The 25,552-nt window shown below is 65.2% G+C and overlaps 1 protein-coding gene across 4 annotated transcripts; it reads right to left on the reverse strand.

Annotated features, from left to right (window-relative positions):
- Window positions 1-528: 528 nt before the first annotated feature.
- FAM163B (family with sequence similarity 163 member B) lies at window positions 529-25,270 on the reverse strand. Of its 4 annotated transcripts, none has more exons than XM_016136941.2 (3): window positions 25,190-25,270; window positions 3,444-3,559; window positions 529-2,683 (listed from the first exon to the last, which is right to left on the reverse strand). In XM_016136941.2, the coding sequence occupies exons 2-3, from the start codon at window positions 3,534-3,536 to the stop codon at window positions 2,279-2,281; spliced, it is 498 nt and encodes a 165-aa protein (XP_015992427.1). In that variant the 5' UTR covers window positions 3,537-3,559; window positions 25,190-25,270; the 3' UTR covers window positions 529-2,278. The 4 variants fall into 4 exon arrangements, with proteins under 4 accessions (XP_015992427.1, XP_015992429.1, XP_036074107.1 ...); XM_016136943.2 differs by lacking the exon at window positions 25,190-25,270 and adding an exon at window positions 18,071-18,213; XM_036218214.1 differs by lacking the exon at window positions 25,190-25,270 and adding an exon at window positions 10,573-10,651.
- Window positions 25,271-25,552: the final 282 nt, after the last annotated feature.

A 25,552-nucleotide genomic window follows, 5' to 3' on the forward strand; every position in this document is an offset into this window, starting at 1 on the left:
CGGTAGAGGTGACTGCCTGTGACCCAGGGCTCCAGGGCCCCTGCCCCGTTGCGCCCTATCCTGGTGCCCCCCGCCCTTCCCTCTCCTCCTCCTCCCACCCCTCCTCTCCTCTGTCCTTCCTGGCCATCCTCCCTTCCGCCAACACCTACTGTGCGCTCCGTGCACGCAGGCTCCGTGCCCAAGGCTTCAGCCACGCCACCTTGTTTACTCTCCCCAAAAGCCATGTCGGTGTCATAAGTGGCCCTCTGCGTTGATGCTGAGACACCAGCCTCCTGCCCCAGGTAACAGCCCATCCCCCACAACCGCCAGGAGCTCAGAGTTTAGGTCAGCCGTTCCCAGTCTTGGAAGATGGACACAGCCACCCCTGGGAACTGGTAAACACGCGTCGCTTGCTGTGGCCGCCTTTCCGGGCGGAGCCCTGACCCCACGGGCTGGACAGGAGAGCGAAGGCCAGCTCTGCCCGGCATTTCCCAGAAAGTTCTGGAGAGAGGCGTGAACCAGGGGGACTGCAGACAGCAGGGCGGTGTGTCGGGGATGAGTTTTATTGGCTTCTGCTGTCCCCGGGGAGCAGGCGGCTCCCCACGGCGCCCACGTGGAGCCGAGTGAATTCACGTGGAAGATGCTTATTTCGAATTGACCTGTGAATCTACACAGAGGGTAAGACCAGCGAAGGAAACGGGAAAACAGAACAGCTACAGGAAGCGCCGCCTCCCGGCCCTCGCCCTACCCCCACCCCCACCCCCGAGCGAATGCGTGGGACACAGACTCGAAGGGTTCACACGGCGTGGGGGTGTGAGCGGGGCTCTGGGAAGCTCTGGGTCAGTTCCGTGGGCACGTCTGAACCGGGGCAGGAGCAGAAAGGAGGAAGCGGGAAAAGGTCGAGAACGCTAGGAACGGCACGTCTTGGCCCACTGCGCGCATGTCCAGTCCAGCCCACGGCACGTCTTGGCCCACTGCGCGCATGTCCAGTCCAGCCAACAGAGTGGCTCGTGCTGCCCGTGGCTCACAGGGTGTCACCTGCCCCTCAAAGGCTCGTCTTGTCGGGGGGCGGGTGGCTGGGAGCTCGGTCCGTCCTGCTGGGTCGACGAGGGCTCACCCCACCCCGGGTTTCATGGCAGGTCCAGAGGCAGAGAGACCCCGGACAGGGCGGGGGCCCCGCGGGCTGGCTTCAGAGACGGGGACCACCGCCTCTGCCTGGGCGAGGCGCCGCGGTCGCCGCGGTCCCCGCGGTGGGCGCCCCCGGGCACGGGCCGTTCTCCAGGGTGGCCGGAGGTCATCGTTTCCCCCGCCAGAGTGAGGGAGCTGAGACCGGGGTCCCGGAGAGACCCCCTGCTGGGAGCTGGTGGAGAGGGGTTCAGTCGAAGTCCCCATGCAGGGCAGGGCTGCTGGGGCCTCACTCACAGCTCCTCCTGAGAAGCAGCCGGCAGCAGAGTGGCCAGGCTGTCTCCGCTGGGGACGAGAGCCTGACTGGCTCCTGGAGACCGAGACCCAGACGGGAGGGCCCATCCCAGGTTTCGCGGAGTGAGTGGGTCTATTAGCCTTGGATCCACGGCCCCATGCACCCCACAATGTAAGACCAAGGGACGGGCTGTGCACGGTGGTGTGGGCGCTCCCACAGCGAGGGGCTGGCACACGGCCAGGCGAGGCGGCCCATCCCCCGGGCCCGGCCGCCCCTGCAAGTTGCCCTTCTCCGGGGCTGCACAGGGATGCCAGCTCAGCCTGGCTCTCGGCCACCCGGAGCCAGAGCTGCATGGAGCGGGGAGGGGAGATACGGGGCCCCCTGGTTGGAGGGGCAGAACAGCTGGTCCAAAGTCCCAGGGAGGGCTCGCTGCAGGGCCAGCATCGTGCCGGCCACCCCTTCCTTGAGCAGGGAGAGGGTGACGTGGCTGGCCCATGTGCCTGAGATGGCCAAGTGGCTCGGGCCGTGATGGAAGCCACTTCCCGCGATGCCTGCACTAGCGCGGGAGCCCGGCGCCCGGCCTCACTCTGCAGCCCTCACCTGGATGTGCGGCCTACCTCTGCTGCATCGCGCCAGCCTCCTTGCCAGTCCTGGTGACCCCTGACCCCGGCTGCACCTGCGTTCACTGGGCCTTATCCCTGCAGTGGGCCCCAGAGCTCCCCGAGGGTGGGGTCCCAGGCCCCCCAAGCCCGGAGCCACACCGTGATGACAGGACAGCTGGGCTGAGCTGGGGCCCCGGCCTGGGGCGGGGCGGCAGAGCCGTGGCCCTCCTCCATGGCCTCAGGGCCTGCGGGCGGGCGGGCGCACGCGCCACGCCGCTCAGACGTCAGTGCTGACGCTGCGGCTCCGGGAGAAGGCCTCCCGCATGGCCGACAGGCGGTTGGGGTTGAGCGCCTGCAGGCCCCCGAAGGTCCCGGGCGGCAGCTCCAGGTCGTCAGCGCCGAGGCTGTGGTAGGCCACGCGCTGCCCGCCGTTGTGCACCCCGCCGTCCTCCGGCTCCTGCAGGAAGAAGGCGGGCGGCTCGTGGTGGGAGCAGCTGCGGCAGAGGGCGCGGGCCTGCGGGGACTTCTGGCCGAAGGCGGGGGCGGCGGCCGGGTGGAGCGCGGGCCCGTTGGTCAGCACCAGGCTGCGGCTGGAGTGCAGCGGGGGCAGGCTCGGGTGCACCGCGAAGTCCGGCTCCTCGTCCTCCTCGGGGTCCTCCTGGTCCCTCTTGCAGCAGTAGTACTGTGGGCAGAGGGCGGTGACCCCGGCTGCCCCCGCCGCCTCTCACCGCCCACGGGAGGGAGGGCCCTGGCCCGAGCGGGCTCGGACCCCCGGTACCTCTAACCGTCACTTAGGGGCCTCGCCCGGGCCGGGCGCCCTGCCGAGCCCTGCCGGAAGGGTTTGCTCGGGTCATCCGCAGTCGCCGTGTCCTTTTCACAGGAAACAGGCACAGAGGCGCCTCGCGGCCTGGACACGGCAGAGCTGGGCTTTGGCGGGCCAGTCTGGCCTCGGGCCGGGGCACGGGCACCGGGCCTGGCGCCCTGGCCCCCACGAGCACCTCCCGCCCCCCCTCGGGCAGAGCGGGCCTCGCGGCTCTGCGGGGCAGGGGCGGGGAGGGACCGCACAGGTGGTGAGCGGCGCGGCCAGTGCTCACCTGTCCTCCCCTCGGCAGCTGCGTGCTGTCCACTAACACCCTTACCCTGTCTGAGCCCGTGTTTGGGAAGCGCTGGGCAAGGTCAGCCAGGCAGCTGTGGCCGCTGAGCCCAGATGGGTGGGGTCAGGCCAGGGCTGTTCGCTTTGCATCTTCTTCAAAACCTGACGCTGCCCCCGCCCCCAGGCTTCCTGGGCCCCGCCCAGCCCTCACCACAGCCCGGTACCTGGTACCTGCAGCCCGCAGTAGCACCGCCCCCTGCCCCTCCCTGGACCTGCAGCCCGCGGTAGCACCGCCCCCCGCCCCGAACCTGCAGCCCGCGGTAGCACCGCCCCCTGCCCCTCCCTGTACCTGCAGCCGGCAGTAGCACAGCACAGCGATGATGCAGAGCAGAATCACAGTCGCCAAGATGCCTCCGGTGATGACCACTGTCCCGGCTGTCATCCGCCCCCTTCTCCATCAACAGCCTGCAACACACGTCCCCGGCCTTACTGCTTCACCTCTCTCCCATTGCGAAAAGTTACCCGTTCTGGTTTAGAAAGTTGAGAAAACACGCGAAAGGGGAAAAGGAAACCCTCTGGGGCCAGCACGCGACAGGCAGTCGGGGCCGCGCTGCCTCGCCCTCCGCCAGCCCAGGTTCCCCCTCTGTGCCAGGTGATGCTGAGCCCACGCCCAAGACCCAGCTCCTGGGGGTTTGTGCGGGTTTCGCCAGCACGTAGCCCACTGCTCAGAGGAGCGCGCTCTTGCTGAACGGCGCGCTCGCGGCCGGCTGTACCGCTCGGGCGTTTGAAACTTGCTCACATGCGGCCCGGCTGGGCACACAGCTTTGCAACCCCCTTCTTCACCTAACGAGATCAGCTTTGCTTTTCCATATCATTAAATTTTCTTCTGCAACCTAATTTCTAACCATACTCCGTTGTGTAACATGACTGATCTTTTTTGTTGTTGGAAAAAAGACAAAAACATTTTTAATTGTGCTAAAATACACACAGCATAAAATTTGCCATCTTAACCAACTTTAAGTGCGCAGCTCCGTGGTGTCAAGTGTATTTGCATATTTGCGGCGTGCAGCCCATTTCCAGAACATTTTCATCTTTCAAAACAAAACCCATTCCTTTTTGATACTCAAGCTGTTTACACTTTAAAGTTTTTTTTTTTTTTAAGCCAACGTATTAATAAGCATTTTTATAGCTAAGCGATTGGAGCTACTTGACTTACAGAACGAATTCGATTACTTTTTCAGGCTAAATTCTTAGACGTGGGGTTTCTAGGCCCAAGGACACGCCCGTTGTAAACTCTTTATTGTGGAAAATTTGGCACAACCAGGAAGGAGCAGAGCGAGTGAACAGCGCTGTCCCCAGCCGCTCTCCCGTGAACCCAGTTCTCAGAACGAAGACGTCCTGACCTGCAGCATTTGCTGATGTCTGAGGCATCAGTCTTTTCACGGCCGTTTCAAGTCACCAAGGTGGACACCGGACACCTGCCTTGCGGAACTCCTGGTTGGCTAGTGCGTTCTCTCTCGCGGACCAGCGGGAGCCGGCTCCAGCTCTCATTCCCCATCGCTCCGTTTTTTCTTTTTTTTGCAGGGTGATGGCTGGGGCGGGGGCGGTTGAAATATTTTAAAGGAAAACCCCAGAGCATATCATAAATATTTCAGTGAAAAATCTGACAGATGAGTACTTAAAATAAAATAAAAACCCCGTCTGTGTTTAGTTTTCTCCAATCATCCCCAAAATGACATTTTACGGTTGCTTTGTTCAAATCCGGATCCAGTCGTGGTGGGTTCTTTGACTCCAGAGCGGGTCGGCGCCCACGCCCTCTCCGGCCTCTCCCCGCCCCGCGGTGTTTGTAGTGGAAGCAGCTGGATCGTGGACCTTCGAGAACCCTCGGTGGACTCGAGCCGGCCGGGTCCCCCGGAGCGGCATTTCACACGGTCCCCCGCCACCGTGTCGTCCTCCGAACTGGGCCCCTATCATCGCGTCCCTTTCCGGGCCCCAGTTCTGCTGTCCGTCTTGTCCTGAGGTTGAGATTAAGTCCTGGGCGGTTCAGCTGCTGTCGGCCCCAGCGCAGGGGCCGGCCATCCGCCTAACGGTTTCTGCGGCCCCTGGGGATCGTTCTTACCTGGATCCATGATCTCATCAGGGGTCACGAAGAGTGGCTTTTCAGATGCTATCATTTCTCCCGCATGAATTAGCTCCAGCCTTTTCTGAAGAACTTTCCATATTTATTACCAGTTATCCCAAACCGCGGTCTGCAGAGGAAAGGCGTGGATGCTGCATCCTTAACTCGCCGAGTTTTAAAACAAGCGGGCGCCCATGGCGGTAGGGGCTGTTTTACAGAATCACCGCGGTCTCCCGAGTTTTTATACAGTTGCTGTTTCAATTCACCGCGGCCATGACTCTCGCTGACATTCTGACGGTCCCAGTGGGACTGTGGGTTTGGCGGCCCCTCCAAGTCGGCTCTTGTGTCCTTTTGATGCAACCCCACTAATCCCTGAGGGTGCGTTGCTTTCAGGCACGAGGTGTCCTGGCCCATCTTGGCCCGGACCTGAGACCTAGCGTCTCTCTGCGACACCTGGGTCTCCTAGTGGGAAGCGGTGTGTAGAGCACACGGTCTGGGCAGTAAGGGTGCTCACTGCTCCTGGGGTTCTAGTCATTCCAGGCTTTTTAGTGACCAGAGCTACGGAATACTTTTTATTTTTATTTTTATTTTTAGGAAGAGAAAAGTGAACCGTGAGTCCACACTGATGTTTTCACTTCAAATGAGAGATGACAGGGTTTTTATGACTTTTACAGTGACGGTCTCATTTCTTAACGACATACACTTCACTACTTACTTGCATTTTCCCATTTAACATAATCACCAAAAAATAACACTACCAATGTTTCTACTGACAAGTCCACTGAACGGAATTTGACATTTGCTTTTTTTTTTTTGGCTCTGTTTCGAAGTCACTTAAAATAATTCTTAGTATGATTTTTCGGCCAACTCAATTCCAGTCGATGTTTACCTTTTCTTTAAAAATGGGTTTAATTTTGATTTTTAGTTGCGGAAAACATTTGGTTCCCAAGTCAAGTGCATACCCCCAGGTGCAGTCAGCGAACTCTTGCGTCCACCCCGCCCCTCCCCCGCTCCGCCCAGAGGTGACCGTTTCACTTGGTTCTGGGTTTGTCCTCCCATTATTTCATTCTACAAACATAAGCAGACACATAGTCCCTTCTCCCTCTGAAGCTGAAGTGGCATTCTGCACACCCTCTGCCCTTCCCTCGGCTCACCTAGTAGGCTACCCCCAGATCCACCATGTTCTCTTGGACGCGTGGGTACCCTCAGGGGTCCCTCCAGAACCATGAACAGAACCCACCTGCCCCGTCCCACAGCTCGCTCGGCCAGGCCCCGCCGGTGGCATCTGAGTGACTCCCCACTCCTCGTGATTACAGGAATATGCAGTGAAGAACTTTGTGGTATGCACGTTTCTGAAGTTTTTGATAAATACTGCCAAAGGCTTGCTGGAATTTGGGCCGATTTCCCCTCTTCCAGGAATGTGTGAGAATAACTGACAGACGGAGCTTTCGTTCCGGGACTCCAGGTCCGGGCGGGTGGCGGGTGGGGGCGGGGGGCTGAGCCCCCGCGCTGGGGTCAGGGCGCTGGGAAGGCTGCCGTCTGCAGGGCCACGTGGCTTAGGAGGGGTCGTGGCCAGGCAGGACGCCGGGACCCCTGCGCTCGGATGCAGGGGGATGCTATACTGACATGGGGGGGGTCTCGCCCAGGTGACACTGTGTGCCAGAGGCAGAGCCGGGTCGGGGACCCAGACCCTGACAGCCAGACAGACAGCCAGACAGAGAGACAGAGGCGGGAAGGCAGACCCAGACATACCCACAGCGATTAGACAAGGAGACACAGACTCACAGACAGCTCCGAGGCCAGACAGACAAGGGTGCGGACAGGCAGACCCAGACAGCTTGACCGCAGGGCCGAGCTGGGGAGACGCAGCGCCGGCCACACACACAGACAGCCGGCCCGAGACCCCGCGCTCCTGGGCGCCCAGGGCGGCTGAGGCCAGCTGGCCCGCTGGCCACGCCGGGGGCGCGGGCCGACCCGGGGCCCGGTCCAGGGAGCTGGGTCTGCAGACGAGGCGGCCGGCGGGGGGACGCTGGGTGGGGGCCAGGCCTGCTGTCCAGATGCATTTCATGCGCTTCGCTGAGGTGAGGCAAAGCAGAGCCGGCAGCTGCCTGCAGAGCGTGGGCCTGGCCCCCGCTCGCCTCCGCCCTGTAGGCCCGGGGCTCCGTGCTTGCCGCAGCCCGACCCCAGGGTGGCTGGAGGGCCCTGGGCAGCCCTTCCTAGTCTTCGGGGTGACCGTGGGAGGGCAGGGGAGGGACCGTGACCCCGACTTTGCAGCTGAGACGGGGCTCAAAGAAGAGCAGCAGGGCCACCCGCAGTGACCCAGCCGAGCCCGGCAGCCCGTGGGGTGGCACTCGGGCACACGGCCCCCGTCCCAGCCGAACACCGCGCCTCCCCCGGGGCTCCCTGGTCCTGGAGGCATCGGCGTCCACACCGGCCTGTTCGGCGCTCGCCAAGCAGTCCCCTTTCTGAGACCCCACACCGCCCCCCCCGGGCCAGGCCCCACGTGTGAAGATGAGCAAGCTGACCCTGGGAGGGGGACGGGCTCAGGTCCCAGCTCCAGTGAGATGCGGGGTCAGGGAGGGTCAAGGCCGTCTCTGCTGAGTCACGCCCTGCGGCCCCGGCATCGTCAGAGGCTACACCGCACGCTGCTGTCGCCAACGGCTTTCAGGGTGCCAGCCCGGCCCCCCTTCTCTGCGTGTCTGAGTGGCTGGCACGGCAGCCCCATTTGACCCCCACCGCCACCTCCCAGGCCACAGCTTGCTGAGGGCGGGGGGAATGTGTGACCCGGGCCGGACTAGGAAATGGAGCTGGGACCTGGTCACATGGCCCCGGGGTGAGACATGGGTGCTCGGCGCGCGGCCCGGCGTGTGGACGGCCGGAGGGGCCGGGCCAGCAGGGGGACAGGAAGGACGCAGGTGCCCCGAGCAAGCGGGCTGCATCTCACCCCCACGTCAGCAGGCGACTCTGCGACCACGTCACCTCGACTGTGTTTGCTGTTTACACCCAGAAGGGTAATTACGGCCCCGCTTCATCGAGGAGGGACTGAGCTTGGGAGAAATCCGAGGTCACGCAGGGACTGCAGAGTGCCGGGGAGCCCTGCGCCTCGCCCGGAACCCCAGCACCCCCGGGAGCCAGCCGCTCTGCCTCCGGGCGGAGGTGAGAGCGAGTGGCTTCTCGGCGCCCCGGTTCCCCGCCCCCCGCAGGTCGGGGAGACTGTCCGGGGGCCGGGCCGCCCTCCGCCCTCCGCTGCCATCAGCAGCATTCCCACCCCTCTCCGGGTCCCTGAGGGCGTGCTGGGGTGGCCACCGGGCCGCGCAGCCCCCCTCCCGGGTCCGAGGCACAGGCGGCCCCTCGCTCCCGGCTCCGGGGGGCCCCCTCCAGCGGCAGGCAGCCTGGCGGCGCGGCGGGGCGGGCGCCGGGCCTGGCTGTCAGCAGCCAGGGCCCCCACACCCGGGCCCCGTCCAGCTGGAGCGTCTCAGCCTCGCTCTGCAGATACATGCACGCCCAGGGGCGGCAACGCCCAAACGGCGCCGGTGCCGGGCCAGGCCGGGCCAGCAGACGCTCGCACCCCGGCCTGACTCAGCCCTCCCTCCACTCTGAACAGCCCCCGAGCGCGACAGGGCCTCCCCGGGCCCCACCCCCGCCACCTCTCTGCCCCAGCCGGGCCCACCCCTGGGATGCCCTTCCGTCTGCTTTTCCAGGGTCTACTATCAGGGCCCAGAGCACGCCCCCTCCTCCAGGAAGCCTTCCAGGACTTATTTGACATGCATCACAGAGCCTCCCAGCGCCAGGGGAGACATAGGGACCATGTCTCGTAGCCCTGAGTGGGGTCGGGAGGAAGGCTGAGGCCAGCGCAGGGGACCAGGATGGGGGGCGGCTCCTTCGTGACGCCGTACTGGGAGTTAGCAGACACACAGGGGCCAGAGGCCGCTCTCCCCGACTCCCACCCCTTGATGCCCTCACGGAGCCTCTCAGACCTTCTTCCTGTGGCCGGGGACTCTGCTTAGCTGGACATCAAGGCGACAAGCAGAGGGGGCCGGCAGCTGGGGGGACGTTCTGCCACAGACTCGCTGGCAACCCTGGACCGGAGGCCTCCCTCCGGGCCTCAGTGTCCTTCTCTGTGATGTGGGTGTGTCAGGGTCTAGACACCAGTTCCTGCCAGCTCGGGACTTGAAGGGCGTAGGTCTGCGTCCTTCACCAGCCCTGCCTGCGGAGGACCCCGATGAGCGAGGCGCGTGACGCAGTCTGAGGACCACGAACGCGAAGCAATGCCAGCCGCCGAGCCAAGCGGCGAATCCGGAAGGCGGCCCCCGGCGTGGGCAGAGGGCGGGCTGCGAACGCCTGGACGCGAGCTCGCCGGGGGCCACGGGGGGACCCCGGCCGGGCTGGCCCAGGGACACTGGTCTCGAGAATGGCTTTGCCCAGTGCTCAAGAGCTGAGTGGAGCCAGCAGCGCCTGGAGACTCAGGGCTGGAGGAGGTGGTCTTGCATGGGGAGCCACGGCTTGCTTCCTGGAGGAGGGGGCTTCCGAGCAGTCCCGGAAGGGCGGCCGTCTTGCTGGCTGGGTGGGGAGAGGAAGCAGCGGGCTGTGCGGGGAGGGTCCACGTGGGTGGAGGCGGAGAGGCGCCCGCAGGCCCAGCGAGCCTGGTGGAGCCGCCTCACTGCCAGCCAAGACGATTTGGCGAGTGTCTCGCCGAATTGCTAATGTGCCCCCTGGGACCATAAACAGTTTTAAAGGTTTATAAACAGCTTCGCTTCCCCATCCCCACCCCTGATTTTTACAGGGATAGGCTGTGAGATGGGGCCCCTCTGTACACCCCACCGTGACCCCCAGAGTCTGCAGTCCCGGTGATGGCCCCGCTTCCCCTGGGGGGGGGGCCGGGGGAGCCGGTGGCCTTACGGCAGCCTGAGGACCAGATGGGCCGGTGCTGGGGGCGGGGAGCAGGAAACACCTGGCGGCAGAGCCAGACACCAGCCTCCACCTGCCTCCGCCCGGCGGCCCCGCGGCTGGCAGCAGACCCCGCACGGCTGCCGTCTGGCCCACGTGTCCCGCACGTCAGACTCTTCGGTTTTCCCGGGCGCTCCGCCCCGTCCGCCCCGTCCTCCGTGAGGACCTCGAAGCCTGTCTCCCAGGCCGAGACTCCCACACCTCACACAGCACAGGGCGCACGGCGATGCTGGACGAGGGCTCTGCCCGCCAAGGTCGCCGGCGATGCCCAGGGGAAGCCCGAGAAGCCAAACCGCGCGCCCGCCATGCTGGCCGGGCCTCTGGCTCATCTGCCCCCCACGACTGCCCGTGGAGCGGGGTGCCCGGGAAAACGCAGCTGCCCCGGCCATCGGGGTCCACGTGGGGCCCTTACCCAGCAGTGCTCCCAGCCAGGCGATGACAGTGCCGCTCACCTGCGGGCGGGGAAACCGCGGCTGGCAGCAGAGGACGGCCCGCTGCTGACGCCCGCCCGCGTGCCACGGCCTCCCCGCCGGCCGGTCCCCAGGCCGGCGGCTCAGGCAGGGCTCTCCGGGAGCCAGCGCCGCTCCCTCCTCAAACGCGGCTGTCTGGTTCTCAGCCCTCCCGCTACCTGGGAGCCCGACGCCCCGCCGAGCCGCCGGGAGCGCGCGCCGCGGGGTTCCTGTCTAGACCTGGTGCACATTTGTTCCTCATTTCACGCTCCGCGGGATCCCAGATTCCTCCGCTTGTAACACAAAGCGGGAGCCCTGGGCAGGCCGCGGCTGGCCGCGACATTATCCAGAGCCGGCTGGGGGCAGGGAGGCGGGAGAGGGGCTGGGGGCCGGAGGCAGCTCCCACCAGCCACGGAGCATCTGTCTCCAGGCTGCACGCTCAGCCCAGCCGAGCCCAGGGCTCACTGAACGCAGGCTGCCCAGGTGCCTGGGGCGTGGAGGGGGGGTGAGCTAGGCCTGTGCCCCCTCTGTTCCCAGGCCAGAGGATGCCTGAGGCATGTGGACCACGCTGCCCAGTGGGGTGGGGCTGGGACTGGCATCCAGCGCTGCCCCTGGGCGCCCTGAGCCAGCCCGCTCTGCGACCTGGAGACTCCGAGGGTCCCCCAGAAGGCCACGGGGCTGTGCCACTTTGCCGACCGTTTCTGGGGTTCCCGGACTTCAGAAGCTCCTCCCAGACCGCCACTGAAGAGCCCCTTGGGTCTGTGGCTCACCACTCTGGTCCCCTGCCCAGCCCAGAGCGGGGCACACGGAAAGCGCTCGGTGTGCTGTGAACAGCTGAGCCGTGGGGCCTTTCGGCTCGTGAAGAATGTGCAGAATTTACAAGTTGGGCCCAGGCAGAGCCGGGGAGTGGGGCTGGGGAGGAGGCTGGGGTGCGAAGGGGCGGCGGGCCTCCGCTCAGCGCTGGGGTGAATAACGGCGAGGCCACAGCACGGTGCTGGGGGCATCTGTGTTGATCGCCCTTCGCTGTGGGCAGGGAGGCGGGGGAGGGTCTGGGCCAGGCCCCAGGGCCTGGGTGGCAGGAAGGCCTAGGTCATGGCCAGGAGAACGGAGGGAGCAAGGTTTCGCCCCACTCGGCTGGCCAGAAGGCTCAGCTTCCCCACTGCTGGGGGAAAGAGGGCGCTCTCAGCTGGGCGGCGGAGTCCCTGAGCGGTCACTGTCCCCAACCTCGAGAACCTTCGGGAAGGCAGGGAGTGGCAGGCGGACACCCCTCCTGGCCCCTGTCAAAGCCACCTGGGGTCTCACCGGTCCTGTGGGGCAGCGGGCGGTCCCTGGGAGGCCCCCTGCCCAGGGCCCATTGGTGGGGCGCTCAGCCCCTAGGGCCCTTTCGTGAGGGAGGCTCCAGGCCATTGACAGCCCTCAGAACCTGCTCCAGAATTAAAGCTCGAGTTGTCACTGCCGCTGCCTGCCCGGAGCGGTGGGCACTTGGGGTACATTAGGGTGCACCGAGGCGTGAGCTGAAAGAGGCCGGATCCCCCAGCTCTGTGCAGGTGGTGGCTGCACCCCCCAGATTAGGATCCTTGCCCAGGGTGACCCTGGGTGTCTGCCACAGAGTGAAGTCTGGACACGAGCCAACAACCCTGAACTGCCCGAGTGCCCCAAGGTGGTGACGGTGGGAGGGGGGATGGGTGGAGGGCAAGGCACCGGCTTCTGGATGCTGAGTGACAGCGTCCGGCCCTGGAGACCCCGCAGACCGCAGGCCTCTGCTGTCTGGCCTCCTCGGGGTCTGCGCCACACGCGTGTCTGTGTGGGAGCCCACGGTTCACCCAGGCTCTGGCAGGCCCCGAAGCTGCTGACGCGGCTGAGGAGTCCACAGTGTGGACAGGGGCTGCCCGGTCCCGCGGGCCCCGCCCTCCTGCCCCTGCCGCCCCCCGGGGCGCTCCTGAACCGAGGTCTGGACAGGTCACCGCCTCCCTCAAGCACGCTGGGTGGCTCCCCAGCACCCCACAATGGTAAGTGTGCCACACTGTCCCGAGCCCCCCCCCCCCGTGCCAGGTGGGGTGCTACGGCCTCCCCAGCATCTTCGGTCTCTAGGAGAGCCTGAGTGGGGTCCCGTCACCCCGTTTCCCGGACGAGGAAACAGAGCAGAAGAGCTGTAGCTGGGGTCACACATGGCCAGGGCCGGGGAGCAGGGGGGAACTCGGGTGCGCCCCCCCCAAAGCTGGTGTTTGCCTTATCCGGCCCCCAGCTCGCCTACAGATGGGAGGGGCGGGGCCCCGTGGGGCAAGGCCCTGGTGGGCCACGTTCTGTGCTCCTGCAGCCACCAGGGGCCAGTACAGTGCCAGGACACAGAAGGGGTCCCCAGCCCAGGTGGACTGAGTGGAGCTGGGGCCCCTTTAGCAAGCTGGCACCGAACGGGCCCTGAGCGTGGGCAGGGATGGGCAGGAACCCGCCTCGCAGCTGTGCCCCCGCCGCCCCCGCCTGCCCCCCGGTGTTTCCTGGGCAGGCCGGGGCCAGGCCCGGGGCTGCAGGCCAGGTGACGGGACCCCGTCAGGAGGAAGGCAGACTGAGAAGCGCCACAAGAACCTCCCGGGGCTGCGGCCCGCAGGCAGCGCGTCAGGAAATTCGGGTGGGAGGGTGGAGCGTGAGGCTCCGGGCGAACCCCAGCTCAGCCGCACGCGGCGCTGGCTTTTCCTCTCCCCCAGAGGAGTACTGTGCGGAAACTGGGGTTTCCAAGCCCGTTCTGCAGCTCAGCTTCCATCTTCTCTTCCTCTTTTCAGCATCTCCCCTTCCCTAGAAGGGGGCTCAGGGCCTGGCAGGCTCAGGGCTCGGAAGGCTGGTGGGCGGGGGCCCGGGCCGGGGCGTGGGACCCGCGGAGCTCCGTTCACGGAGCACACGCCTGGTCGGGCTGAGCTAAGGGCGCGGCCGCTGCAGTCCACGGACCCTCGGGGGCGCGCCCTGAGTGTCCTCGTGCAGAGGCAGGAATCCGGGCACCGGGAGGGAGGTGCGTCCGCGTCTGGCCTCGAGCGAGAAGCTTAGCCAGGATCCCAGGCCTTTGCCCAGCACACGGCCTGGCGCTCAGGACAGGCGCCCCTCCCCGCAGCTCGCAAACAGTCCCTTGCCCAAGCTTGCTTCGGGCCCAAGACTTCTGCATGCGGCGCAGCCTCAGCGTCACTGGGAACTTGGTGAAATCCGGAGCCCGGGTCCCACCCAGGCCCCCGAGTCAGCCTTCCGGGCTTCGGCAAGGCCCCCAGCTGAGCGACAGGCTCATCCAGGCTGCCCATCAGGCTCACCTGGGCAGCAGTTAGACTCCTCCCAGCGTGCCCTGCCCCGCCCCAGGCCAGGTACATGGAAGTCTCGGGGGAGGGACCTGAGCCTTCTAAGCTTCTCAGTGGCTTGACGTGCAGCCCAGGCAGAGGCCATCGAGCCGGGAACACGGGACACCTGTGAACACAGCTGCTCCCCACAGTGCAGGTGGGCAGGGCGGAGCCCCTGCGCCCCCGCGCCCCCGCGCCCTCACGGCGCCCCGGGCGGTGCTGACCCGACAAAGGCTTCGCCCGGTCACCCTCGCGAGTCCCTGGAGCTCGGAGCGGCCGTGCCCGTTTTGCAGAGGAGCCAACAGCGGGGATGTGATTCGCCCGGGTGCGGCGAGCAGGGGCGTTGCTCCCATCCGAGCCCCGCTCAGCGGGCCAGGCGAGACCCCGCGTCCCCTCGCTTCCTGCCCCGCGGCCAGCAGCCCGCGAGCCCGCCTGCCAATGCCCCCAGCACTGACTGGCCACGTTGGTCCTGCCCTTTGCCAGCCCCTGGCCCAGGCCACCCCCAAGCCACCATGGTTCGTTATATCCTTTTTCTCCTGGAACCCTCGCCACAGCCCCTGACAGCTTCCTGCCACCCGGAGGCCCGGCTCCCCCAGGCAGCCTGGGCCCACGCCAGCCCTGGTCTGCCTGGGAGTCAGAGAACCTAGGTGTGAATCCAGGCTGTCCCCCTTAGTGTCAGGGTGACCGTGGACGTCGGCCCCCTCCGCTTTAAAAGAAGATGTAATACGGGTCTCCGGCTGGCCCTGCGCTCCCCCTTCCTCCTTCCGGAGGCACCTGTCACGTGCCAGCAGCGTGCCGAGCGCTGTGCCGTGCGGAGGACCGGTCCGCGTGGAGCCCTGGCCCCGTCCGCCGCCTGCTGCGGCTCGGTGCCCCTTCCTCCCTGAAACGCTTTCCGGATCCGCCGTCCTCACGTGCGGATGTGCGTCCAGTCTGCCTGAGGTCAGAGAGACAGCCACTGGGCAGGGTTCCGGGTGGCCATGCCGGCAGCTCACGCGGGCCCGGAGCGGCTGCTGCTCCCCGCTGCCGGCCAGGACTCCGGAATCGGAGCCCTGGGGAGGGAGCTCAGAGAGCGGCACTGTTTTGCCTAACGAAGCACGAAAGCCAGAGCCGGGAGGATCACGCCGCTCCCCAAGGACAGCTGCGTCCCAGAGCGAAGCCCGCACACGCGTCCAGGGGTGTGGCGTCCGGTAAAGGCGACGCGGCACGGCAAGGGGCACGACCCGTGACGAAGAGGAAAACCGAGCCGTGGTGGTAACCCCGAAGTGGCCCAGGCGACGGAATTCGGGGACAGGGACACCGAGCTGGTCGTGCTGACCGCTGCCCTCGCGCTCGGGGCACGAGCGGAGCAATCGGGCGGCCGAAGGGGAAACACGGATGTCAAGAAGGATCAGATCAAACTTTCAGAGGTAAAGGAGCTACAACGCGTAAGGCGAGAAACACACCAGATGGGATTAATACAAATTAGATTCTGCAGAAGAAAAGGTAAGTGAACTCAAAAACAGAAATAGAAATGACTTAAGATGAAACAGAAAAAAGACAAAACATACACAAACAGAGCTTCGGCGAGATGTGGGAAACTTCAAATGGCCCAATGTATTTATAATTGGAACCCTCGAAGGAAGAGGGTTCAGAAGAATGCTTAGAAGAAATATTAGCTCGAGTTATTCCAACTTAAATGAATACCAAAGACCCATAGATCCCAAACACTCAGCGTACCACAACCACACGCACACCAATCCACAAAGAAAACACCACCGGGGGATGTCATAACCAAATTATTTAAAACTGCAATAAAAAGATCTTAAAAACAGATAAAAGGGCGCGGACATGCGCGGGACAGAGATGACAGCAGACTGCACGTTGGGAACAATGGAAGCCAGGGGAGAGTGGGGCAGCCTCTCTAAATCCCTGGACAAAACACCAACGTGGCATTTTCTGTCCAGAAGAAAAATCTTCCCGACATTAAGGTGAAGTAAAGAGCAGGACAGTGTTGTCCCCCTTCTCGGCTGGGAAGTCCTGGAGGGCAGGGCCCGCAGCTCGGCAGCCGGCCAGGAATGCTCGCTGCCTCTGTCAGCTGGACATCCTTATTCTCATTGGCCCAAGCTGAGCCGTGGGTCTGGGAGCCTTGTGGGAAGTACTCGGCTCCTGGGGGCCTGGGGGGAGTCCAGCTTGTGTTGGGGGAGGCCCAGGTGGAGGGGGCAGCTGCCCTTCAGGGCCCCCCCCCACTGGGGACCCCAACCTCTTGGGCGCAGGCCCTGCGGAGTGGGCACGGGGAGCAGGGCTGAAAGGCAGCCTCCGCATGACAACTTGGCACCTGCATTCACCTCGCCCAGCCCCGCGGGAGTATGAAAGCAAAAGAGGACCCATGTAACGTCTTTAAAAACGGCAAACCTAACAATATACACATTTTAGCTGTTCGCAAGGTGACAGGCAGTTTCCATGGCTACAGTCGTAAGCTGCTTGCGCAGAGGTGAGGAGGTGGGTTCTCCTTAACCCACCAGATGAGCGCACCTGGACAATCTGCGCCCGGAACCCAGGCCCCGGGCTGCTGGATGGGAGGGTGGGGAAGGAGGGGACGGAAGTGTGAGAGAGCAAGAAACGTCGGGGTCCTCTCCCCTGCCCCAGGGCTGAGCTCAGCGTCCACTGAGAACAGCGCCAGCGTCTCGCAGCTCCCTGCTTCCCGCCGAGCCGTCAGGTACGGCAGCTCCCCAGAGCAAGCAGCCACGTGAGCTCGGGAGGCTCCTTACCCTTACGCACAGGTGGCCGCGAGGGCCCGGGGCTGGGGTCACAGCAAACGGCGGGTCACGGGAACGTCTGGGCTGCTGGGCACCTTGGCCAGTTCCCAGGACTCCTCTCTGTGTTACTGCCTCGGGCTGCTGGGCGCACGCGGGGATGCCCAGGGCAGACGGCGGTGGGCCAGGCCAGCCCGGCCCTGCAGGATTCCGGAGTGCCGGCCCTCGGCGTCTGTGCGCGTACGTGCGTGCGTGCGTACGTGCGTGCGTGCGTGCGTGCGTGCGCGCGTGCGCGTCTTCCTGCTTACTGAGGATGAATGAAGAGCGAAGAGCCGGGCAGAGGCGCGTCAGGCAGCCTGAGGCGGACGCCGCCCGCGGAAAGCCCGGCTTCTGGCCTGGGCTCCCGGGAGGCCTGCCGTGGGGGCGGGGTGAAAGGGCGGGCGCACAGCCGGAGGTCCATCCGAGGGGGCGGGGCCGTGGGCTCCCGGAATCCCAGCATCCCACATTCTAGAGTTTTAGAAAATCGGAACATGAAAACAACGGATGCTCAGCATCCAAGGGCCCCCACACCCCTTCTCTCGGGTCTGGAAGGGCCTTTGGACGTCAGTGATCTGACCTGATCAATGAACAGCAAGGAGACTTTCTCCCCTTGAAATCACAATTCAGCCCAGACGTGGACCTGAGGGGCTGGATCCCCAGCTCTCCCCTGGGGAACCAGGGAGGGGGGACCGCGTCCGCCTATTGGCCGAATCCTAGGCTGTCTGCTCCGCCCAGGGCTCGCTGCAGGGTCTCTCCTGAGTCCCAGCCACGCGGGCCCCGAGGAGGGCCCCACCCGCCTGTGCCCCCGCCACCCTCAGGGCAGAGGCCCGGGGTGGGGGGTCAGCCAGGCCCTTTGGTCCTGCCGGCGCCCCTCGCCCACCCACACGTCTTTCATTCATCTGATGGTTTAGGGAGCTGACTGCCCGCCGGGTCCGCCAGGGGCCCCTTCCCACGCCCTGCCCCCTCTGCGCCCACAGTGCACTCGGCCACCCCGTTATCAGCGTCTGGGGACAACTTCGCCGCCCCCCAAGCGGTCTTAGGTGGCTCAGGCTTCAGCAAAGATGCCGCCTGAAGCCATTTGTTTTACATTAATTTTCCTTTAAAAAAAAAATTGGGCTCAGCCATTTTTAAGTGAGTGTGGGCGTGTTGTTGACAGAGCCCGTGTTGCAGATTAAACGAGCTTTTCAAAACGGGTTGTCTTGTCAAAAGGACATCAGCGTGAGCCCCCGGCCCGGGGCTCAGCCGCCGGCTCCGCCCCTGCCCTCTGACCCGAGATCCCGCCGCTGGGAGAGGGCGGCAGCTGCTCGCTCCGACAGACCCCGTTTCCCCTGACCGACCGTCTCGCAGGTGGCCGTGCGCCTGCCACGCTGCCTTACCTCCCGTTCTGGAACATTTTGAGCCCGTTCCTCCCTGAGCGGGTTCTGAGTGTTTGCAAGGGAGACCCTGACAGCAACTGAGGCTCCGTTTGTGGCTCTAAATGCGGGGTGCCTCCATCCAGGGAGAGACCCGCAGAAGCCACTGCACTCCCTGGCCAAAGAGGTTGTCCCTCAGAATAACACAAAAAACGTCCAGCCAACGGACAAGTATCTAGCCTGTGCCCTACCTGAGTGCCGGGGGGCGGGGCTGGGGCGGGGCCGGGGCGGGGCTCCGCGCTGAACAGATCCAACAGGTGCTGTCCTCGAGGGACGCCCTGTCCCAGGCTGCAGACAGAGACCAGCGGACAAGCCACGGAGCCAGGCATTAACAGGGGCCTGAGAGGCTGTCACGGGGCCGACCTCCTCAGGGACACCTGCCTGCAGAGGTCTCCGAAGCAGAGCAGAGAGGGGGGAGGAAGGGCCTCGGACTCCAGAACCGGAAGCGAACCCCCACGCAGGGGCGCGGCGAGGAGGGCTGCGGCTGGGCTGGCGGCTGGCGGGGCCGTCGCGGCTGCACCAGGGACCTAGGCCTACCCTCAGCTGGGGTGGCTTTTAAGCAGGACAATGACCCCCAGCTGCACAGGACAGCAGGGACCCTGAGTTCCACCACAGGCGCCATTCCACAGGCCCCCAAAACTCAGAATGGAGCACCAGGCGTCCTGCACCTCGCTAGGCCCCGGCGTCCGGGGCTTGAACGGAGACGGTCGGCCTGTCGTCGCCCCACCTGCAGGAGGTGCGGCCCACCTGTCTGTGTGGACCGGAAACGCACAGAGAGGTCCAGTGACCGCCTACGCTCACCAGCTGGGAGGAGTCTGTGCCGGGCTGGGCCGTGGGGTCCCCACGCCCCGCCGTTCACAGCGTTCTGCGGGTCCCCTGTCCTCCTGACCCCATGCCTCCTGCTTGCCTGGCCCTCTCCCGCCCTCCAGTCTCAAGTTCACTGAGGCAGATGATCCCAGAGACAACAGGGTACTGCCCAGGGGTGATAGAATCGATCCCCAAGATGATTATTCAAGATACTGTTGTAAAAGCAGAAATATATATATATATTTTTGGAACTAGAAATCTGTTTCCTAATTAGCGGGAACTCTCATGTGGGAAGTTGCATAGAGGTAAAATTAAAGTTGACTATATTTTTAATTTTGTAAATGGGTTCACACCGAGCTGGGAGCCTTCTGCATAATGAGTGTTTTAACCAAACAAACTCTAAACACAGGTAAATAACCAGAAGCTCGCACGTTGACAATATCACGAGAAGCTGCTGCTTTCTGGTGAAGTGTTGGACTTTTTTCACCGGCTTCTTTTGAACTGGGCTTGGACCGTGAGATCCCAGAGTCAGGCCTCGCAGAGCCGTGGCTGGGTTGCGGGGTCTCAGGAGAGATGCCGACAGGCAAAGGCGGCGGGGCTCCGGGAGCAGGGGCGGCAGGGGCGGGAGCCCCCTCCCCCGCCCAGGACGGCCAGCGGAGTGCGGGGCTAGGCGCTTGCCTTTGAACTAGAAAAGCGAGCGTCTTGGTTCCGTCTCAGTGGAAGAAGTTGGAGAACAGGGTGGAAATGAGACTTTTCCGACACTGCCGAGCGAAGCCCTGGACAAGGGTCCCGGATGGAAAGGGGCGCTCCACAGGCGGCCTTCTCGGGCGCCGCTGCTGGGTCCCGGCCTCCCCGCACCCCTCGTCCCTACCATCCCCACCAGCATCCCCCCACTTCTGACAAGTGATGGATCAATCAATGGGAGTCAGAGCTTGAGGGACTTGCCAGCAGGAGGGGTGGTGGGGGTGGGGGTGGGGGTGGAGGCGGGGCCAGCAGGCTGGGGTCCCTGCCTGTCTGCAGCACCAGGGGCGGTGCGACCCTTCACAAGCCTGGCAGAGGGACCACGGGATGAGCCTGGGGGCGAAGCACAGGGAAACCGACCTGAATCGCAGCCTGGATCTAGGCTGAAAGCCAGAGTGAGCCCCCGGAAGGCCCTGCTGAATCCCCCCCCCCCTCCCCGCCTCCGACCTTCGCGGGAGGGGGGGGCAGAGAGGTGGCGGTGGCTGGGGCATCTTCAGGGGGCCACTGGTTATCAGTCAAAGTCAGCAGAAAGGTGCCCCACATCTCGGCACTGGCAGAAACGCCCCCATCTCTCCACCACGCCTGCTCCTCCCCACGTCATACTCCTCTTTCAGGGCTTAGCTCAAATTCCACCTCCAGGAAGCCCGCCCTGACTGCCTTGGCCCATGGGGTACCCTCCTCTGAGTCTGGGACGCCTGCCGCCTCACACCCATGTCACAACCCACCAAGAACCGCCCTTGCCCTGCTCTCCCTCCGCTCACGAGGGCACGGCCCCCTCGCTGCGGCCCAGCCCCGGCCCTCCCCCAGGGGGTCACGCCGTTGAACGCAGACCTGTGAGAGCTGCGCGTGAGTGAAATCCCGGGGCGACCCACACGCTTGTGTCCTAGCGCGGGTCGGCGTCGGCACGTGACCGCTCGGGCGCCGACGTGGGGAGACATCGGGTTCCCCTGGGAATAACGCGGAGGACGCCCACGGAGAGAGCATTGGAGATGCTGGCGGGCGCGGCGGGACCCCCGGCCTCCGGACACACACGCACCGAGCCGGTGGCTCGGCTTCGCTTTCGGAGCAAGTGTGTGTTTACCTTAAAAACCCCTCCACACATGTCAGAATCTCACGTGTGTGAATTAAAAATATAGCGTGAAGGAGGCAGGGTCCTCCTCGCTCACGTCCGCAGGCGGAGCCCCTTCTCTGTCCCGGCGTGGGGTCCGTTGTGTGGCAGAGTGTGTCTCAGACTCCACTGAGCACAAGCCTGGCCTGGGAGAAGCGGCAAGTCTGGCAGGGGCCCCGAGAACCTGCATTGTCAGCAAGTTCCCGGGGCGCCCGGAGTGACCCTGTCCCAAATTTATGCTTCCGGGATATGTGCAAATAACAACGACTAGAGAGACGGCTACTGTCCAGGGCCCCAGGGCCTGATTCCAGGCCAGCCGCCGGGCAGGGCCGGCCCGGGAATGTCACCTGGAAGGGGCCACCGTTGCCCACGGCCGCTGCACTCAGAAACCGTGGGCCCGGTCGTCAAGCACGGGGAAGCAGGCGCAGTCGGGAGGGCAAGGAGGGCCCGCAGCGCGGGGCGTGCCAGTCTGTGAGCACCTGCCCCGCCCGGGCCTGGCCCAGCAGAGGGTTTATCAAGGGCTCGGCGGTGTACAGACGCCTCTCCCCGGTCAGCCGGCTGAGACACAAACTGTCACATCCCGTGAGGTGGATGTCGTTATTGTCCTTTTCTGAATGAAGAGCCCGAGGCCCAGGGAAGCTAAGGAACCTCGCTAGGGACACAGCTCTGAACAGCCCCAGAGGCCGGGCTCTTGTTGCGCTCGGTCACGCTGCCCACACATCTTCAGGAGCCAGGGGAGGTGGTGGCCGAGGCCATAGCCCTGGGGGCCAGGCTTGCTCTGGGAAAAGAGCCCCAGGCCTTGACCAGCCTCCACCTGGGCTGGCCGCACCTTCTCCCACCTCTGCCACCTGGGAAAGCCAAGCACACAGGTGCAGGGGCCGGCCAGACCCGGCCAGGGCACGCTCCCCAGGAGACCCCCCGACATAGGCTGGGAGCATGTCCCACCTGCCAGGGTGTGATCAGAGGCTCTGACACTTTGTCAATGCTGGAAGGGAAAGTTGTCCTCAAGACCCCCGACCCCCCACCCCCGGGTGCACCCCCACCGCTCCCGCTGGGCCCCTCCTGTGCACCCTGCCGTCCTCCAGTCTTCAGCCAGGGCGGCCGTCTGCCCTGGCTCTGTGTAGAGAGCTGTAGATGTGACAGAGGCTCAGTGCTGGGCCACCTCCCATCGCCCCAACACCCCTGCCTCAGTCGTTCAGAGAACGAAGTCCCTGCCCACTTCATTCTCCCCTGGGCCAGGCCTCCCTCGTCTCTCTTACGGCCGGACGCGACGGCCTCCTCCCCAGCCTCGTCTCGCCCTCTCCGAGTTTTCCTCCACGCTGCAGCCAAAGGCCAGATCTGGCCACGTCCCTCCCAGGCTCACAGAGCCTGCGGGACCTGTCCCACCCGCCTAGCAGGGCTTGCAAGCCTTGCCTGACCCAACGCCCCCTGAAACACACACACCCCTGAGGCCACGGGGTTCTCACCAAGACTGCTGCTAATCCTCCAAAGACCCCAGGGAAGAAGGGGCCACGGTCTGCATTTCACGGCCCGAAGCCGACGGCCCAGGGACCCACAGGCCGGAAGCAGCAGCGCCAGGCTTGGAGCCCTCGGGGCTCTTGTGTAGCCCACCCTCCCCCGGGACAAGCTGGGGGGTGTCCCCTGGGCTTCCATCACCCGCAGGCAGCCCCCAGCTAGGCCTGGCGGAGGCTTTGCCGCTGGAGCCTGTTCGGGGAGGGGACCCCATCCCAAAGGGAGCAAAGGGCTCTGAACGGAGAGACAAGGCACCCTGAACCCAGGAGCCTCTGCTCATTGGAGGAAGGAGAGGAGCTGGCTCATCAGATCCCCAGATGCCCTGTGGAGCAAATCCAGGGGTACAGAGAGACGGCAAGGAAAAGTTCTCTGGAAGAGCAGCAAAGCCAGGTGGAGATGCCCCCGGCCGCCGTGGCCTTGGCCGAGCTGCCCTGGGAACGGACGTTAGGCGGTCTCCGCTGCCCACCCCTGCCAAGAGGCAGAAGCAGCCCCGTTTCCCCCCGTGAGGAGCCCGGAATCCACTCTCCCCCACGCAAACGGCCTTTTCGCTGACACACAGATGTGGCCGGCTCTGTCGGAGAGAGCGGCAGGGCAGGGAGCCGCGCGGAGGAAAGGGCAGGGGCCGCCGCCACTCGGCCTCGCCTCCTGCCCGAGAGCCGCGAGTCAGCTGTAATCCACTGAGATGTAATAAATCTCTCCGCGGCTCCCCCACTCCCGGCCCCTGAGCGCTGTAATTATTCCCCGCTGGATCTCACTGCCCCCTACTACGTGGACAGGTCCGCGTGGCAGGAGCCCAGAGGCCGCTCGGCAGCACTGGGTCCCGGCACCCCGAAACCTCCAGGCCAGCCGGGCTGTGTGGCTGCCCCAGAAGCGGCACCAGGAGTGGGCGATTTAGAGCCGGCCCCCAAACAGGCAAGCCCGGGGTGATCACTGCAGCGGGGAGGCGAGTTGGCAAGATGAGGCACTCGGATTCGGGTCAGCCCTCAAGATTTCCAACCCCTCTGCACGCCCCGATGACTGCAGCTCCCCCCGGGGCTTCGATGAACTCAGATGTCTGCCACGGTCCACGGGGGACCGAGCACGGCCCATCCCGTCATTTCTCAGATGGGAGATGGGTCCAGAGAGAAGGAGCGACGTGTCCAAGGTCACCCGGGGAAGTGGACAGCGCCGGCACGAGTCTTGGCCCCTCCACGCGCCCACGTTTTCCCCGCGTGCCCTCGTCCACGTCTCGCCGCTGTGCCGACATGAGCGACGTGTGTCTGGGGGCCCCCAGGAGCCCCCTCCCCAGGGGGAGATGCGGGTGGAGAAGCTGCAATGCTCCTGCGTGCCAGGGCTCTGGGCAGCGCGTGGAGGCCAGCTGCTGCTCCCAGAGCTCCCCGCCCCCACCCCCACGCATCCGGCGGGCGCCGAGGCTGCGGGGCCCCAGGGGTCCTTCCAGACCCCCAAACCCGTCAGGTGGAGCCGACCAGTCAGCCCCACTGGCAACTGGGCTGAGGAGGAAGTGGAAACTCGCGGGATCGGGGCGCAGGGACCACCCTGTCGGCCTCTTTCATCCTGTCACGCGGGCGATCAACGATCCACTGCCCAAGGCGAGAATGAACAAAAGCCCACGCTGCCTGGGCCCAGCCTCGGCAGGGGGACAGGTGTTCCAGGTGCCGGCACCCAGGCCCTGCGGAAAGCTGTGGCCAGCGCACGAAGGAAGGAAGTCAGGCCCTCGGCCCAGCCCAAGAGGTGCCTGAACCCACCTGCTTGGCTAGGAAGGGCCCTGGTTACGTAGACTCCGTCTTCAGGGCCCCTCGGAGAGGGGAAGCTGAGGTCATGGGTGCTCTCCTAGCAAGCCTGGACTCCCCGGACTCCCCGGGGGCTGGGAAGTTCTCCTTGTGCCTGGACGCCCCCTCCCCCGCCCCAGAGCCTGCCTTGGGAAGAGGGGAATGGTGTGGAGGGGGGAAGGGCTGGCAGTGAGACCCCTCTGGCTGGCTTCCTGAGCTCTGGCTTCCTGGGGGACCACCCAGGGGGGACTGCTGGGGCTGAAGACTCTGGAACACTCCCTTAGCCGTGAGAAGGGCTGGGGAACTCGCCCCTTGAGCATGTCGTTTCAGAGTCCAGGCAGCAGGCGTGAGACGCACAGAGGTGGGACCCGGGGGCCCACGCGGTCCCCAGCCTTGGGACCACAGGACGTGGAGTGGGCTGAGATGGCGGGGCGGGGATGGGGCGTGTGGACGGGAAGTCTCTCCCGGGTTTTCGGTGCCTGGAGAGTCTGTCCATTCCTGGCGGGAAGAGCCCAGCGACAGTCTGGGGCTCCCCCTCCCTCATAAGCTCAGGTTTCAGACAGACCCACGTGGGCGCCAGTGGGTGGCGGTGCAGAGGGTGGTGTGTTCGAGGCTGGCTCTCGCACTTACTCGCTGTGTGACCTTGGACAAGTGACCAAACTCCTCTGAGCCTCGGTTTCCTCATCACAAGTAGGGTCAAGGCTCCCTTTCTTGGGGAGCAGTGACCAGGCTGAACGGGTGACTGCGCAGGGGGGGAGCCCAGCGCGGCGTGTGGCAGACGGCGCGTCTCAGTAAACGGGGGTCTCAGCCCCTGGCAGCAGAGCGGATGGGGGCCAGGCTCTTCCGGGAAACTTTCCCTCCCCTGTTTCCCGCCTACCTAGGCTACGAGGAAGACAGAGGCGCCCCCGCCTCTCCCTCAGGTGTCCACCTGGGTCTCCATCCATAGTGACAGCGACAGGGGCGCACTTACGGGGGCCTGAGATGGGACGGGTGACGCCAGCCCGGGCAGCTCCCCCCTCCCCGCCCCTAGCAAGGCTGGGGCAGGCTGCCGTGGCGCTCCTGACGAAGTGGACACCGAGCCGGGGCTTCCCCGCCTGCGACCTCTGCCCCCAGTCCCCGTGAGCCACGCGCCGGCTCAGCCCTTACCTTGAACCATGGGAACGGCGCTGCCCCGGCCCGCCGCGGACTTGGGCGCACGTGACGGAGCGGTCGGGCGTCCGTCCCGGGCAGCGCGCAGCTAGTAACGGCGGCTCATGCCCAGGCCACGGCTGCGGCGCCTGCTGGGGCCGCGCGGGAGCGGCGGGCGCTGGAGAGGCCCCGAAGGCCCGCGCGTGGCGACCGAGTGCCCAGGCGGGAGCCCCCTGCCAGCTCCGGCTGCGGCCGCGGCCCCGGACGCCCAGGCTGGCTCCGTGCGAGAGCGGCACGCGCGCGGCTCCAGCCTGGTCCCGGGCGCAGGGCGCGCGCTGGCGGGGAGGCGCGCGCCCGAGCCGGGCGAGGAGCGCGCGCCGC

The sequence above is a fragment of the Rousettus aegyptiacus genome, unplaced genomic scaffold (genome assembly GCF_014176215.1).
Source record: "Rousettus aegyptiacus isolate mRouAeg1 unplaced genomic scaffold, mRouAeg1.p scaffold_m13_p_3, whole genome shotgun sequence".
Lineage (NCBI taxonomy): Eukaryota > Metazoa > Chordata > Mammalia > Chiroptera > Pteropodidae > Rousettus > Rousettus aegyptiacus.